Below are 17,970 nucleotides of genomic sequence, written 5' to 3'. Positions count from 1 at the left end.
GGGGCCGCTTTCCCCTCCCACTCCGGGCCGGTGCCGGGCGGGTCGCGAGGCCCCTGCGGGCTCCGGTCCCCCCGCCCCGCGCGGAGGCCGGGAGCGGGCCCTGGCCGGCCGCCAGCCGCCTCCCTCCCTCCCGCTCGGCCGGGCGGGATCCTCCTGCCTCCGTTATAGCGCCCGGCCGCCCGCCGCGCAGCCGCCAGCCACCCGCAGCGGGGCAGCATGTCCGGCACCAAGTACGTGGACTCGGAGGTACGGACCGGGGGACGAGCGGGACGGGGCGGGACGGGGTGGGGGTCCCGGGCACAGCGGAGGGGCTGCGGGGCCGCCTGGCGGAGCGCGAGGAGCGGCAGCGAGCGGCGGAGCCGCGCCCGGCACGGCGGGGGGCGCGCCCCCGGGGCCGCGGCTTTATAGCCGGGGCAGAGCCGCCCGCAGCCCGGCTCCCCTGGGAGCGGGGCCGCCCCCCCGCAGCCCGCCCCTCTCGGCCCTGCCCGGCCTCTCCCCCCCCCCACCTCTCCCGGCTGGGTTCTGCCTTCCTCCCGTCCCTCCTCTCCCTCGCGGCCGCTCTCCCCGCTCTCCCTCCGCAGGGCTTTCTGTACGCGGCGCCCGTCCGGGAGCAGGGCAACATCTACAAGCCCAACAACAAGATGATGGCAGACGAGCTGAGCGAGAAGGCGGTGCGCGACGTGCACACCAAGGAGATCGACCTGGTCAACCGGGACCCCAAGCACCTCAACGACGACGTGGTCAAGGTGAGGGGGGGGTAGGCGAGGGGGCGACGCCAGCCCGGGCCGCTGCCCTCCACCTGCTGCGCGAAGGGAGGGGGGGTCGGGTCCCAATTCCTTTATTCTTTTCGGAAAAATAAAAAAGAAAAAGGGAGAGGGGAGGTGGGCAGCGGCTGGCACAGCCCCGCGGGTGCCTGCCCAGAGCAGGGATGGGGAAGGGGCTGAGCCCGCTCCCCGGTCCCAGCCGCCCTGCCTCAGCCTCGAGGGAGCAGAGCAGAGGTCCCGGAGGGGGCTGCATTCGTTTCCTCCTTGCGTTTGCTTTTCCTTGGTGTTTTTCCCTCAAGAAGCGAGGAAAGAGGCTAAGCAAAAACTGGCTGCGCCCCGGTCTCGGCTCTGGTTTATAATTCGGTTTGACTGTTTTGGCAAATGTGGACCGACGGGGATTTCTCCTCGAGGTCCTTTCAGTCAGAAAAATCCTGGGGATGACTTTCCTCTTAGCAGACGAGTTTTGTGCTATACGTGTGAGAGATGAGGATGCTGTCGTCTGGGCTTGTCAGGAGCCAGGACAACCGGGAGCCTGCCAGGTGCAGCGGGTGGCTAACCTCCAGCTGGCTCGCTTAGGGTCCGGCACCGTCGTCCTGACCACCCCATCTGTTGGTCACGATGACCCATTACTGAAAAAGAGAAATGTCCTGTTGTTTCCGAGGACAAAAAGGCTGGAATCTAGTTTCGGGACATATGTCAGAAAGATGATTTGTGCTGTACGTGCAGACAATGCAGTAAGGTTGTGAGTAACCTCAAATCCCTCTGCCTTCAGCAGAGTTTGAAGGTGCTGAATAGGACTGCCCGTGCTGCAGATCAAGAGTAGGAATTATCCCCTGGGGCGGGCTATATCTTTAATTAAGGAGCTGCTGTCAGCTCCAAGACCTAGAAAGAAAAGGGATGCATTTTTAATTAGTTTAGAAAAAAAATATATGTGTACATAGCGGTACAAGACTTCCTTTAAGATGCCTCGTGTTAGGAAGGAGGGAGCGATTCCTTTTTCTGCCACCCGTGGGGGAGCAGCTGAGTAGGCAGGGAATGCAAGGCTGGAGAATGAGGCTGCATCATGGCTCATTGCGTACATCAACAGAAGAAGTCCCCAAAGCAACCAAACCTTCCGAGGATGAGTCACAGCCCCCAAACATGTCGGAATCGAGTGTCCACAAACTTAACTAGGGAAAGAAAGCTCCTGCTGGGACGAGAGGCAGACCACTCATGGAAAAAACTCCTAATGGACAGAAAGGAAAATGAAGCCTACAAAGCCCGTCCTGCCCTCCCTGCCTCCCACTGGGGCAATGATTAGGAAAGTTAGCTTGATTACATCCAATCGTCCGAAATGAAGTTGAAAAGTTAGAATTGTAGGAATGGAAAAAGTGAGATTTTTTTTTTTCAGTTTGTCCTTCCAAAATAGTTGTGGACCAACAAATAAATTAATTGAAAACCAGCAGGCAGACAGAACGCGGGTACCGCCTCCGTATCGGTGAGCTTCTGGTAGTGCACGTAGTCACGTCGAGACACAGGAATGTATCAAAGTGAACTTGATGTTAACCAGACGGGATCCATTTTGCGTTATAAAAGCAGCAGCATTTGTAAAAAGTGTGGGCATCACAAAGTGACATTTTTCCACCTTGTCACAAGGATAAATAAGGATTTCTTTGATTTTTATAGGTATTTCATAAATAGGTCCAACCTGAAAATTATGGAGAGGAATTTTGCTACAGTTTAAGTTTGTTCAGACACCACTTTCAGGTTCAGCTTGCTAGAAGTAGCCATAAAGCTCAGATCCAGTTCCTAGTGGACAGACGCTGGGCTGAAGATACACAGATTCAGTTCCTGCCTTAGCCATCAGTCTGTGGCCCCTTCTGTCACCTATCTGCCTCTCTTCCTTCCGTTGTAAATCATCCAGGTAGAGAGTAAAAAATGTACTTGGGTAACAGAAGGAGTCCCTAGTCTTGTTTGGGTGCTGAAAGACAGAAAAATGTTGTTCAGGGCTGTTCTGAGTCCAGAAGTGTGGCTCAGGCTTAGCTCTTTTGTTTAGAGACATTACATTTTTCTAGATTTGGAACCTCATCATTTCAGGCATTTCTTGCCACTTGACTATGAGACACAATAGCATGGAAACAGGGGACAAGTCAGTCAACCATGAAATAGAAATGATTAGACAGAGAATGAGGAATCTGCTCTGTAAGCAGCTCTCTAAAAGGCCTCAGTGTTGTCTGCGTTCAAATACTTGCCATAGCACATTTTAAAAATAACCCTTGCTTGTGAGAAGCAGGAGGCATTCCCTTGATGTGCAACAAACAGCATCTGCAGAGCTTCCTCTGCAGCAGATAAATGGGGCAGGCAGCAACAGGGGAGGGAACTAGGCAAGGGGGCGAGGCGTGATCCAGATGCTTTACACCAAAGCTATTGGTGACCGTGATTTTGCTTACTTTTTATCTTCAAATTAGAGACCAAGTGGAAGCCAAGTGCTGTGTGATGCTTCCAGAAAAGTGGGGCAAACAACTGGGTTTCTGTTCAGGGAGGGGTGGAACGGGGGCCTTACTGACCCTGCGGTGTGAGAGCTGAGTTACGCGGCCAGCAGAGTTGGTGGCTCCGTGCAGGAGGAAGCACAATCTAGTAAAATCACCAGAATTTCCTTCCTGTTCTAATTCCTTCAGCAGGGAGCGGAAAGGAAGGAGTTTCTTCCTCATATGGCTGCCCTCATGTGTCACTTTGGGATGCTGAGAACATGCAGCAGTTGTTGAGGAACCAGCTTGTGGGGTTGTCTGGTCAAACAGAAAGCAAAATAAGAATCTAGTGAGGGAGAACCAGCCTCTGTGCACCTGGGAACTCTGTGGGAGTCACTTTGTTGATTAAAGAGCTATTTTCCTCAGAATTGTATCTATTTTGTATGGCAGATTCTACTCTGACTTGTATCCCACCGGTTTTGTTTATGTGTGATGAAACGCAAGCACCAGGAGAGAAAGCTGATTGTTGGCTTTTTTTTCTGTCATTTATCATTCCCTCCCCGCTGACCCAGGGTTCGCATGCAGGTGCCTGAAGTTCTCTTTCAGGACTTGTTCGGTCTTTGCTCTTCCTGTTTCCCAATGCACTATTTGTGTTCTCCAGATTGTGGCTAAATTACAGCCTTCCAACACTTTGGAGTTCAAAGTTTCTCAAAGTATCTTTGGTCAAGTATGCAGAGTTTACTGAATTTCGAAAAAGCAGAGGAGGGAGCTAGCTTTTCTGCATCTCTCTGAGAGTTTGGCTTGCGCTTCTCAGTACTTTCTTGCTCACGATGGGGACAGGCCAGGTAGCCAGCCTGCAAAATCTGCTCCTTCTGGACTAGTGAGGACCAAACGTGCAGTCACATCTGCAGCCAGATCACAATTCTTTCATGCTGTGGTATGGAGAAAGGCCTGTGCCTGGTGCACCACCCAGGACATAATTATTAATTTGTTTTAAACAAGCGGTGTCTATCTGCTGTTCGTTGCGTAAGCGTCCTTTTCTCTCTGGAAAAAAAAAATCAGTACTTGGCTACAGATGTAACAATGCAGAGCTTTTGTACCAAGTTTTAAACAGTTATGTATTCGTGCCTTCCTCTTAAAGCTGATGCTGGTAAGGGCAATTCAGCTCACTGCAAGGAAGGATCTTGAATTTTTAGTCAGATGTTGACAAGCAGCATAACACCGTGATGTAGGCATGAGGAAGGACAGTGTTACTCAGTCATTTTGAGTCATGCTTAACGCCATTTACAATTTCTTCCACTTTCCAATTGGAAAAAAAAAAGTTAAAAAAAATTGCAATTTTATTTAATCCTTCACAATGATGGTTACTGACTGTTGCGCTAAGCACAGTGCAAGTGCATGGAGAGGTGCCTAGGCAGAGCACCTCCCTTCTCCACAGCTCTGACCTGCTGGAAGGAAGGCAGAGACTGTCCCCTGCTGTGCTCAGCTGGGAAGGTTAAGGCGCTGAGGTCTGCCACGCTGATGTGACAGCAGGTGTCAGCTCCTCGTCCTCGAGTGGTTGCACATCTGTGGAGGCATGTTCGTGTCACAGAGTTAGGTCTAACCACAGGATGAGATGGGTTTTTCTCCCAGAGTGTGTTTCTCTCCACTGATGATGCACATAGCTCAGAGACGACACCTCACTGTTACACAGCTGCATTTAAATGAGATGATTCTTAAACTTGGTGCCATATCAATGTGCAGCTGTGGGGTTTAGATTTTAAAATGCAGCACTACTCCAGTGTTTGACTTTGACTATCTGCATGACACGGTTCTGTTCCAAGTGTTTCTTTCAAGGCTAGTCTATGATTCAGAGACTAAAGCTCAAGCTGTTACAGAGGCTAGTTTGTAGGAGGACTGAGCGTGGTCCGAGAACTCTGAAAAACAGTTTTCTTGCACAGGAATTAGGAGTTTTCAGATTGCTAGGCACAGAATTTTTGAATGCTCATAAGGTTACGGATAATAATTGAATTTGTTCTAATCAAATCTCAGATCTCAAAAGTGTTTAAGATCGTGGTATTATTAAAGCCTTATGCGCTGCCTTCTTGTTTAGCGTGATGAACATGACTCATAACTCCATAGGAAAATGTTCGTTTGATGACAATGGGGACAGAGCCAACTATTCAACATGGATGTTCCTTTTGTTAGAGTTTGTTGGACACTACCTCATAGTCAGAGAAGACAAATATTTTTCCCTTCTGTTAAATTCAACCTAATTCAGAGTATATATTTGAAAATTATAAGAACAATTTGAATTCATTTTAGAATTTTTAACCCAATATATGGAAAAAAAATACCACCATCTGTTGCAGAAAGTATGGCTGTCTAATACTGAAACAAATCATTGAAATCTAAAACTCTTCTGTGGGAACAGGAAAATGTGTATAATAGAGTGGTCTGCCCGATGAGAATTGGATCTTTGGTGTATTTTAAGCAACAGAGAGAAGAAAATACTAATGAACATGGATGAGCCATAAAACTTGTGATACCTGGAAAGCTGAAGAGAAATATAGCTCTAAAAAAAGTTTCTATTTCCCACTGTTCTCAAATACCCTTACAGTAAATAGACAGTGGGATGAAATCTACATCAGCAGCTAATTTTTTGAGCTGTTTGATCCAGAACTACCACCTTTCTTTTCTTTTCTAGACAAATTACAATAATAAAAGCATCCAAGACTAAAGAGGATTTTTAAATTATTATTTTTTATGTTGAAGACAAAAGAAAAGTTACGGCTTTAAAATTTGTTTGATTTTTTTGTGGGGACAGGTTTGACTCCGTTAGTCCCTTTAATTTTTTTCTAGGAGATTTCTTATGAAAATGTCTTTTCATAGTTTCAAAACTAACTTCTAATTTTATGCAGTATTATTCTTGTTAGAAGTTATGTCATCGGGTTAATATTCAAAAGGACAAACAGTCTCAGTATCACTGTGCCCACTCTAAAGAGCGCATTAGCTGATGAAGCTTGCACCCTGTTTTATTCACGATAGCCAAGGAGTTATGCTATAGATGTTAGTGGAGCTGTACAAGGATAAGGCTTGTCTATAGTCTACTTATCTGGCCCACGTACTTCATTTTCAAATAAAAAGGAACTGATAAAGTCAGCTTCTCAGATAAGAAGTGAGAAGATACTATCGCAGTTAAAGGTGAAAGCATCGCATTCCCTGCCCAAACTCTCGCTGTGCCAAAGTACACTCGGAGTTTCAAAGAAGCCTAAGGGAATCTCATAGAAGGATTGCAATGCTTCCTTCGTGAGCTGTCAAATCCCTTCCAGCAACCTCAAACAAATACAAAACACACTTAGTTTTCCCTCAAGATTATGTTAGTATCTCCTGTAGACCTCAGTCTCCTATTGTTTTATCAAGTCCACGTTCATGTAACTCTTTTCCGGTGCAATTTATAATAAGACTGCAACTGTAGGCCAGCAACATCTTGATCTTTGTGAAATATTAAAGAAATAGTTGCCTCATATTTAAGGGTCAGTAACTTAAGATCTTCCAGCAGAAGGACAGCCTTCTAACAGAGGAAATGCAGAGGCCAATCTTTTTTAAAGGAACAGAGCGGTAACTGGGCACTCACAGCAGTAAGCACACTCAGGTAGAAAAGAGGGAATTGGTGAGAACAAGTTACACGGATTTGCTAAAAAAATAATTGCAGCAATTAACAGGAATATGTGTCTCCTCTCATTATACTCCCTTACAAATGATACAACTGATAGAGATAAATAAAAAAAGAAACAGATTTCATGTATAAAGCCCCATGCGAAGTTGCCTTTCTCTCTCCATGTGATACTACAGAGTCCAACATTGCTATATTTCCATTTGCCATTAGTGCTCAAATTTAGGAGGAATGAAGCTAGAGCAAGTTCTAAAAAAGTTATATTCAAGGCTAGCAATCGTGATATTAATGTTATTATATTAATAATATAAATAGATATTAATAGCAATATTAGCTTAATATCAGATCTGTAAAACTTCCAAATGGTATTGCATCAGAGGGCAATATAATGATCTAAAAAACTCATTAGAGGATACCTTTGCTTTTATTAATGTTTCTGAACTCTGGTTAATTCCAGACCTTACTGGAACTGATTAAAAAAAAATCCCATTAGTTTTAATATATTCCAAATTTCACCCCACTGTTCATGCTGAGGAATATGCATCTTTAAACATACAGACACAAATATATATGCATGCACATACACAAAGATAACTCAGAGTTTTTAGCTAAAGTAGCTGCATCAAATGAGGAGGAACTGTTCCACATGAAGCAAATAATAAACGAAGAAAGCTTCATAAGAGTTTCCCTTTGAGAAAATTGCAATAACCTCCCAGCAGCCCAGTTTCCAGGGAGGAAAACAGCCACTTCATTTTCTGACCACTCGCTCTGACAGCATCGACCCGTTTGCCAAGGAACTGGCTGATGCGATATCCCCACCTGCGCAGGAAGTTTAGCTGTGTTTCAGAGGCGTGCAGATGTCTCCTTGAAGTTGCTATTCTTTCCTTCTGCCGGGCTATACTGAGAAGCACAGACAAGTGCTTCAGGAAGAAATCTCTGGAGAATGCCTGGTTGCTGCAGGGCTGACCCATTGCCACCAGTGGCGTACTTCTCGTGAATACTTCCGCAGATTTAGATGAGCCTGCCCATCTGATAAAATAAAGCGCATCACCAGGGCTTTTCTGGTATGTAATGAGTAATTCAGCATCGTCAGAGGTTCTCCTCTTGGTAATTAGTAGCAAAGTTTGGCAATTTTCATTGATGTTCAGTTTGTGAAATGATGATCTTCACTCTTTTCTAAGTCAGGACATAATTTTAAATTGCTCATAATCTGTCTAAATATTTGTTATTCGTGCAGCAGTGGTCACTCCTGATAGGAGAAGGTTTTCTGCTCTAGCTAGAAGAGTGTAGTCCTTTAACTCTGTTTTCCAGCATTAATATCCTTGTTTGTTAAAGCACTATTTGCTTTTTTTGGTGTACTCTATAGTATTCAAGAAAGATTCCCTATCTCCGTGAAGAGATCTGCCAGCAGAACACTCTTTCCTGCAATATGATGGAAAGTAGGCACAGGGAGAAAGAGAACGTAATGCAAATTCCTCAGTCAGTTTGTACAAATAACTGGGCTTGAACTCTCCCATGAGGGAACCTTGTCCTTCTCTGGGCACAGTTCAATGCTTGTGTTTTGCATTCACCCATGCCATAGCCTAAGGCTTATACAGGTGCTCTGGTATAGAAGTCGTGCCTTTATAACACACCTGACAGCCGTAAAATGTCTAGGTGTTGTTAAACTGTATGTTTTCAGGCACGAAGTTATCAGCTTCTCTACGTAGTGCTGATAAATGTTTGCTTGGTGGAGACTGCACAGTGTTCTTAAAAAAAAAAGGTGGACTTTTTTTTAGGGTCAAAACAAATGAGGTCACTGTTCAAGTTCCTGTAATCCCATGCAACCTAGGTCTAGACAGACGTACTCAGGCAGAGCAAGAGCTGTGCTGGACAGCCAGGCATCCTCCTCTTCCTCTTTCACGTAGGCCTTGCAGCCATGAGGCACTACCTTGTCCCACACCCTACACCCCCAAAATAGTGAAGTCTCTTGGGGGGTGAGGGAAGGTGGAAGAGCAGCTCTACCGCTCCCAGTTCCGACACCTCCTGTGCTTTTTCCCTCGGGCTCAGTAGAAAAAACCTTATATGCTTTTTTGTCATTTTCTGAAAAAATGTGGCAGTGGTCAGGAAGACGAGCACTAGCAGATGTGGAAACATGCTATTTCAAAGAGACAAGGAAACATTTAAATGTTATTTTCTTCAGCTGAATGTTTTCTTTAAGGGACATTGAGTGCTTTGGGAAATTTTGTAAGTTGCATTTGTCACAACAGAAAAAAATGATCGTATCTGCCTTTTGTTACATGTCTGTTCTAGTCTTAAAGAGACACAATATAATCTGAGGAAACATTACTTATGGGCTTAGTAGCGGGGAAAATACTCTTTAAAATAGCACGGGGTAAGTCGTAAAGACAGTGTCTATACTCTGTGTTAAAAATGTAAGGAAAAGCAGCTAGTGACTCCATCTTGCATAAATATGTATTCGTACATGTTAGTTATTCATCATAGACCCGACTTTCAGTCTGGCTTGACTACAGCCCTTGTCTGGCAGAACGCTTAAGCATATTGACATCAGTGAGACCGTTCCCATTGTTCAGGTTGTGTGCGTATTTAAGCGGTTTGCCTGATTGCAGGTATGAGTGATCAGTCAGAAGACAGCCAGTAAGGACCTGAGCGTCTTTTCACTGGCTCCGAAAAATATTGATGGCACTCAGAAATGTAGGCGTGCTGAGCTCTTGGTTGGGTTCCCCCTCACTGGAGCAGTGGTGGTGTCTCTGCTCACCTTACGTTGTGAGCACAGCAGCAGCACACGTACTGCACGTGAAGATCTGAGCAATTACAGTTGCAGAAATGTGGGTTAGGCCAAAGCCTTCGTAAAATGCCAGTGGCCTCAATATTTTTTTCTGATAAACCCATCACAGTAAATTTTCTGTGGAATGGATACCTCAAAGGACAAATTTTGAGGAGAAGCATAACTGTTAGGTAGGCAGTTTGAGGTTGGAATTTAACTTGCCTTTCCAGCCTGCCAGATTTTGTTTCATAGGGACTAAAGTGGCAAGGTCAACTATTTTCATATATAAAGCACATATACTTGAGTCAGCTGTTTCATTTGTTTCGTGTTTTTGGGGGTATTTTTTGTTTGTTTCTTTGTTGTTTTGTTTGTTTGTTCATTTTTTTTAAATCAATAGCTTCACACTGTTAAGCTTTTTTAATTAATAGGGTTTTTCTTTAAACAGCCTTTGAGGAAAAAGGCAAATTCTCCATACCATTTCCCTTTGTTGTAAGTAAATCTCTTTTAGAATCAAAGCAGGTCCCTTAATTTCCTGATAAAAGTTTAATAAACACATGCAGAGCAAAAGAAGCTGCAATAATTCTCATAGCAGAATCAGACAAAAGCTTCAAGCAATGTAAAAACTGGCTTCACCAAGCTGAATAGTAGGAAACAAAGAATAGCTGAAGTCAGGAAGTGCATTGTAGGCATGGAACAGAAGTTGATAGTGTTTAATAGCTTTGGCTGAAACAGAAGGCTGCAGTGAGTTATTAGCATCCTTTAGAGGGTCAAAACAAATTTCCTTTACTTCTCTCCTTGTCACAAGTGAACGTGCCTGTATTTTCATTAGCTTGGCAAATAACTCACAGTTGTTTCACAGCACACCCTGATAGCTCTAGAGGAACAAACTGCATGCTGTAATCTTCACAACAGGACCTATGCCTAACCTTTACATGAATAAAGCAGAGTCCCTCATAGATTTACATATATTTGATGCTTTGGCAAAAGTGGAGTTGAGAAAAGTACCCTAAATAGAGGTATCTTATCCTTGTGAGCCAGTTAGGTCCATTTCCAGAAATTAGTGAAGAGCTGCAGAGTGTCTTTCTTCCCTAGGATCGTATTTCTGGCCACTTCTGTTTCTTCTGTCACTCCTATTTTTAATTTACTTAGTTCATTTGGACTCCCGTTATCAGGCTGATGACACTCACCATTACTGAGTGCTGTTGAACTAAAAACCAGAGGGGAATGATAGAAGAGACTGAGGAGTGAGTAACTGAAAGAAATACAGCCCACAGCAAGGCAAAGTGCATCCAGTCACCTATTCTCTCTGCTGCTTGCTGAGAACAGATCCCTTTGAGTTAAAAACAGGATCTTTCATGGGAGTGGTTCAGCGCAGGAAGAATCTGGGTGATATCTCAGTTCCTGCAGTGTGAGGACTTATCTGCACTGCCTGAACGATGAAATAAATAGCACATTTCCCAGCCAGTGGGATTCGTATGTGATCTGGTAGCAGCTGAGACGTGGAAGAGCCCAGCTTACTTCAGCTCATTGGATATCTTGATTTAGACTTTATGCTGCTCCGGGTAAGCCTAGTTTTGTCAGCATCGCAGATGTTAGCATTCCAGCTGTAGCTGGACCCTCTTGACATGTATGTTATTTCATAACATTATTGTGGCTTTTAGATGGACAACAGGTTCATTTTAACCCGTTCATCTGAGAGTTTTTACAGTTGACAGGCAGTTTTTCTGTCTTTTCACTCTCAAATTCAGTTTGATATCTTCCATATGCAACATGGAGCAATGGAGAACATGGGACTTGAGAAATAATGAAATGGTAAAGACAACAGTTATGGTTCCTGTAGCACCATCTATCTGGGCTCTGTGCGTTGGTAGAAACATTCATAGTGCTGTTAAAATTACTCCAGGGAAGTACTCCACCAGCTCTTGGTGATTGCTGGTGGCATAAATACACTCCTATTACAATCTCAGACAGATTGATGCCCGAGTACTTTTAGGACAACCGTGTATGACTTGAGCTGGAAAACCCTGGCCAAAGATATATCGTGAATGTTCTGACATTAGCATCGTCTCCTGGAATGAGGACAATGCTGCCCATCTGGAAATGTTATATGGTCTGATTCTTCTGTCAGCTCCCCAGGATTAACTCCGAGGACATGTTGGGTCACGCAACAGGCTAAAACCATCAGTTTCTGAGAATCGGGATTACAGAAAATTTGCTATTTGATTTGAAAATCAATGAGTTTACCATCTTACATTTTTCAGTAAAGCATTCATTATAAGTACTTATTTTTAAAGGAACCAAATTACAAGCCAGTCTTAATATTTATTTGCAAAGTTCGAGGAGCTTCACATTAACTTATGGTTTCTTTTTGCATGCCAAAGACATGTTTTGCTGATAAAAATAGGTCCCACTTAGCTAAAGATATAACCATGAAAAGGAGCTCAATGCAAAGCTTCTTTCCTGGTGAGATTTAGTGTTTCCCTTATCAGTTAGTTGAAAACACAAAAGATGGACTCCGCTATAACTGAGCGGAATATAAAGACTTTGGGCATGACCCTGAATAGCCCTTGATGCACTGAACTGCTGTGTGATAGCTATGTGCACAAGCTGTCTCTGCCAACGATCGCAGCATCAACTGATGGGAAGAACATGATAAATTGCCATAAGTTTTAGAATAAGAAAACTATGTAAAACCTATGAGGAAAAAAATGTAGTCTTCTTGTAATATCATTTTTGAGAAGCTACTTTCTATTGCTGAAATCTTTTTTTTTTTGTCAACATCTGCATATTTTTATTATCTGATTTCAAGGCTAATGTTGATAATAAGCCAAGGGCACCCATTTGCTCTGAAAATGAACTACCATGCAATAAGGGTTACAATGAAAAGCTTGCTTTTGAATTGCTGCAAAAATAGATACTGTAATCATGCTTCCCAGTGTATTCCAAAAAGAAAACAAAATTGGGCATACAAGTGAATATACATTCCAACAAGTGAATATACATTTTTCCAATGGTTGAATAAGATTGATTTTGGTGAATAATATGCAGCTCTTGAAAACATCTTAGTTTTATTTTTTTTTTTTGAGATTAGATAAAAGACAATTAGATACCATCATCAGAAGATATTATTGACTTCTCCGTGTATATATCTCCAACTTTTTCTTCTTTCTGTTGTGATGCAGTCCTAAAAATGCAGTGATTGATACCAGGGCATCTGATTGTTTCATCTGGAATATGAGATCACAATACATCCTTGCTCTGTCTTTCTAGACTGCAGATAACTTCTAATGACCAATTCATATAATTATTTTATGGCTAATGTACTTCGTAAAGCTAATTTTGTGTCATTTATTTAGTCTTCCAATTTGAACCTTTATATCTAATAAGACCACGGTGAAAATATAGAACATACTGTTGCCCGTGAAGCCCTTACCAGAATTATTTCTGATAACTATAACTATACAGAGTTATTATAACTATATAGAGTTATTTCTACTAGAGCTTCAGTATTTTGTCCCACTGAAATTACAGAGCCCAAATAAGTTCCGATTTCCTGTCTTAACTCAGCAACAAATGTAGTGTCCTGTATATGCTGTTTTTATACACCATTTTCCAGGAAACTGTTTTCCAAGATTAGTACTAAAAATTCACATGACCTACAGAAGCGTAGGCTATTTAATACATATCGAAATACTGCAGAAGAGAACTGTGACTAAGACTCTCTTTTCATTTTCTCTTTTTGAGGTTATTATTTAAAATTATGCTGTTCAGTTTCAGAAATTCCAGATAGACTTTTGGCTCTGCATGCCTTTATGAGAAGTGCATGGAGCTGTGCCGTGTTTGTTAGGTACTCAGCCGATGCAGATCCTGCCGTTGATTTTTGTGGAGACAGAATTTCAACCCAAATGCTAGCTTAAGGTATGATAGTGATGATCACGATGATGATGAAATCCCATCGAGAGGAATCACAGATCACTTTCAAATCACTAAAGCCTCATTCAGAGCAGCAGGTAAAGAATAGAGGGTTTGTAGTTTGTTTATCCAATATCTGGAGAGATGCATTGACCTGAGCAGGAAAAATGACATTTAGGCCCAGTAACACATTAAATTAAGCCAGCTTGATGTTAGGCATTCAGGATGTCTGATATCACATCTGATTCTGAAACTTTCTCACAAGGACTGTAAAGCCCTTCAAGCAAATTGCCCTAGGCTGTATACTTTTGCTTTGGAATTACCTTTTCTTGATAAAACTGGGAAGACTAGTGATTTTATAGTACTTTTCCTTTGTAGTGAGTGGGTAACTTTTGTATGGTGCTGACTGAAGATTCAGTGGGAGAGAGGGAGAAGTTTTTTTCCATTTTTAAATGAAGTGATTTTGAGCCTTTTCCTCCAGTATAAGCAATATTTACACGGTATATTTATATTCACCTCCTTCCAGCCTGCTAAGGTATGCGTGAGTTTCTGAGTCCTCTGGCCCATATCATACTTAGCCTGCTCCTGTAAATCATCACTTATGGCAGCAGCATCACTGCACTTTGGGATCCAGTCCTAGGAATGTATTTTTTTTCCACCTAATTTAAACAATCATTTAGTTTCTTGCAGAGGTGTGCTGTTGTGATGTGCTCCTTCCTTTTGAATGCAGTACCTATACAATTTGTTGTGCTAACTAAATTAAATATCCTGTATTGTGGGTTATATCAAACACGTGTTTGTGTGACATGGAGCTGAACTATCACTACAATTCTGTTAATTTTCCAATAGAAATGTTATGACAATAAAGCTTCCTGAAAAAGCTCAGTATTTGAACATAGAGCAGTAAAATATGCATGCTGGAATGTACTGCTTCCTTAGGTGACTTTTTGAATGATTTATGAATAATAGTCAAAACTATGAAAATTGTGGAAGAGTGTGTTCCTTCTAAACATTAGTATGTTAGCCTATGTCTTTCACGAACAGAGGGTTATCACATAAACAGGATAGGTTAGAACAAAATGGCTCTAATGTGAAGAGCCTCTTTATGTTTAACAAGATTGAAGAGCTCCCTTACCCTTTCAGAATAAAAAGGAGATCCATCTGATGGTGATCTAAATCCAGCATTTGATTTTTCAGGCTATTAAGAACTATCCATACCTGTTTCAAAAATATATATTTAAATAACTGTCCTTAACATTTATTAACTGTCAAAATTTAGCAATGCTATACAAGGTAAGATAGAAAAATCAAACAAATAAAACAGATTTTACTGACACATTCTTAAGGTGCATAAAATGTTAAAGTAGTGAGTACATCTATTCCACTTGTAACAATGTGAAATGCTTAAGTTAGCCAATGAAAGCATGATGATTCTCTTCAACTGGTTCATCTCTTAAGTAGACTTTAAGGGCACTCTATACCCTAAGGCTGTAGAAGGGGAGGAGAAAATACTCAGATTTGTGGACAGTTCTCCATCTAAAAGTTAGACATCTAATTCTGAGCTAGTCATTGAGGCTTCCTGATAATCACTGGGTGTAAAAAAAAAAAAAAAAGGAAGTAAAGAAAAAAAAAAGACAAGGCTTATTCATATTGTTATCATAGATGATATGTTAAAATGGGTTGAATCATGTTGGGATGTAGGGATTACATGTTTCAGAGTTTTGTGCAGGGGACCATTGCTTTCCAGGTGAGGGGTTTCTGGAATCCACACTTAATGGGGACACTTGACTGACCTGCTTTTGTGTTCTTTGATGCAGATTGATTTTGAAGATGTGATTGCTGAGCCAGAGGGAACACACAGCTTTGATGGGATTTGGAAGGCCAGTTTTACCACCTTCACTGTAACGAAATACTGGTTTTATCGTTTACTGTCAGCAATCTTTGGCATTCCTATGGCTCTCATCTGGGGCATCTACTTTGCCATCTTGTCATTCCTGCACATCTGGGCGGTGGTGCCGTGCATAAGGAGCTACCTGATTGAGATCCAGTGCATTAGCCGTGTCTATTCCATCTGCATCCACACGTTCTGCGACCCACTGTTTGAGGCTATAGGCAAAGTGTTCAGCAGCATCCGAGCCACAGTACGGAAAGAGATTTGAGGGACATTTCAAGAAAAGCCATCAGCCTAGAGAGTGGGTGGGGGTTTTGTGTTGGGGTGTTTTGGTGCCAGTTTCGTTTCCCAAAGCAACATAACAGCAACTGGTGGATTTACTGGCCCAAAACAAAGAATCACTTGCTCAGTTTCTTTTTCTACTGTGTATTCCTACTGGACTACTTGCTTTTTTTTATTATTATTATTATTTTTCCCTCTCTTTTCAGCCTGCATTTCAAACTAACCGTCAATGGCTATTTTTCCATGCCAGCTGCGTATCATTTTGCTGGCTGTTCAGTTCAGAGACAGAAGTGTTATGTTGGGTGCGTTTTTATCTCGCTGTTCATTCCTTGTAAGATAAATCCATAGAGATACCAAAGAATGACAAAAATGTTTTCCAACACTGTAATGCCATTCATTTTATTGTGGCCAAAGAGTGCAGAGCAACTGCAGCAGAATGAACGTGACAAGCTGGCAGGTTTTAGCAGAATGTTCTTTTCCAATTGTATCGTCAGTTGACTACAGCGATTTGCAGTCGTGGTCAGGTATGGTGTACTATGAATACATTGGTTAAGTAAACAAATTACTTAATTAATACATGACCTGAAAAGCTAACGCTTCATCAGTCTGGAAACATAGACATGTGAAAGCTTTTCACGTCCATAAAAAACTTCTGTCTGTGCCTTTCGCTCTCTCTCTTGGAAGTTTGCAGCCAGTTGTTTCTCAGCCTTCTGTGGAATTGTAGAAGCAAACTGCAGTTGAAAACTAAAACTGGTCATTATAGACATGTTTTCCTAACTGTGACTTATGACACATCTCTTAGCTAGCATTTAGGTGCTTATCTCATAGGCTTCATTTTTTTTCCAGAGTATTCATTTAACTACATATTGTAAGTATGCCAGAGATAACCCCGAGTTACGAGAAAAATGAAGGTGTGCCAAACACAAGCCACAAAATGCCAAGGAGGAGCTGCCTCTGAGAGAAACTTTCCTATCAGCTTTAAAAACTTTCCTATCAGCAGAAGTCAGCATGCCACTAGCACACAGATTATTTTCAGGAGAACTGACGCTTTGCTGAGTCTAAACTAATCCATCACGAGAGATGGGTTAGAGCTTCAAATCATGGGTTTGTTCGTTTGTTTTTAGACGGGCTGCAACATCAGGAAGTCTGAAATGGAGGGTGTTGTGTGAAGCTAGCCTATGTTGCAAGGTGCAAGGCCTACAAAATTGAGCCCTTGCAACATATTCTGATGCTGTGACCTACAGGATCCTCCAGGAACTCCTGCAGGAGGTTTTTGCCCTCATGATAGTACTGTGTTGAGAGATACTGCCTGTATCCTCATGTGGTTTGCGTGAAGCTTTTGTAAAAATAGTTGTGAGGCTGATCAGCTTTATTGTATCCTGACCTGGGTCTGAGCCTGCTCCAGTTGGCACCTACAGCAAACCAGTTCTTGACCTCCAAGAGTGCAGGACTTGGCCCATGGGACTGAGCACGGAGCTGTCTGGTACACCTGCAGCTTTTTTATTTAGCGCTGATATTTCACTTACTGCTTTACCTAACATGGGAGTGCCTTCGGTTCTTTTTCTACCAAAGCATTGAAAACGTTAGGAAATGCTGCATTTTTTAAAGGGGGTGGGAGGGAGAGAAGAGGGGAGAGGGTGCACAAAAAGTTACAAAGCTATTAACTACTATTGTTTGCATTTAAAACAGACACTGGTATGGATATAGTTTTATGTTTTTCTATGTACATAGTGGAGAGTGTACTATTATAGATTTTTTCAGAATTAAAAACAAGCAAGATTATAAACAAGAAATATTTTATCTTTTTATGAGGAAAATCACTCTGAAGAAAACCTTGATTTATCATATAAACTGTATATCCTGAAAGATGTCTGTTCACTTAGATTTATTAGTCCCTAATCCAAATACATTGCTGATCTGATACATTTACATTGTTGTTATGTGCTTACAGATATAACTGACACTTTTTTAATTCTGCATGTACATTAAAGACTACAATAAAACAATGTTTAATGGTAGCTACTGTCTGACTTCTTTTTCCTTAAAAGTCATGTGAACAAATCTCATGTTTTGAGGAAGAAAAAGAATATTGATAAAGAAACAGAAAACAGTGCCATTTGTTTCTCAAGAAAGAACATGCAAAACATTTGTTGTTTTTGTTCCAGGATCTAAATCAGGAAGGTTCTTCCCAACAGAAAATTCCATTTCTCTCCCAAAAAACTATTTTCTGTTGCTAAGTAAGTAGGCAGTGC

General features: G+C 42.2%; 1 protein-coding gene across 1 annotated transcript; it reads left to right on the top strand.

Moving 5' to 3' along the window:
• CAV1 (caveolin 1) lies at nucleotides 1–17,736 on the top strand. Its single transcript, XM_083800146.1, has 3 exons — nucleotides 1–246; nucleotides 582–746; nucleotides 15,363–17,736. The coding sequence occupies exons 1-3, from the start codon at nucleotides 217–219 to the stop codon at nucleotides 15,702–15,704; spliced, it is 537 nt and encodes a 178-aa protein (XP_083656272.1). The 5' UTR covers nucleotides 1–216; the 3' UTR covers nucleotides 15,705–17,736.
• Nucleotides 17,737–17,970: the final 234 nt, after the last annotated feature.

This window comes from Anser anser (genome assembly GCF_964211835.1).
Source record: "Anser anser genome assembly, chromosome: 1".
Classification (NCBI taxonomy): Eukaryota; Metazoa; Chordata; class Aves; order Anseriformes; family Anatidae; genus Anser; species Anser anser.
The sequence above is the reverse complement of the archived record's forward strand: the minus strand, read 5'-3'. Positions and strand labels throughout refer to the sequence as shown.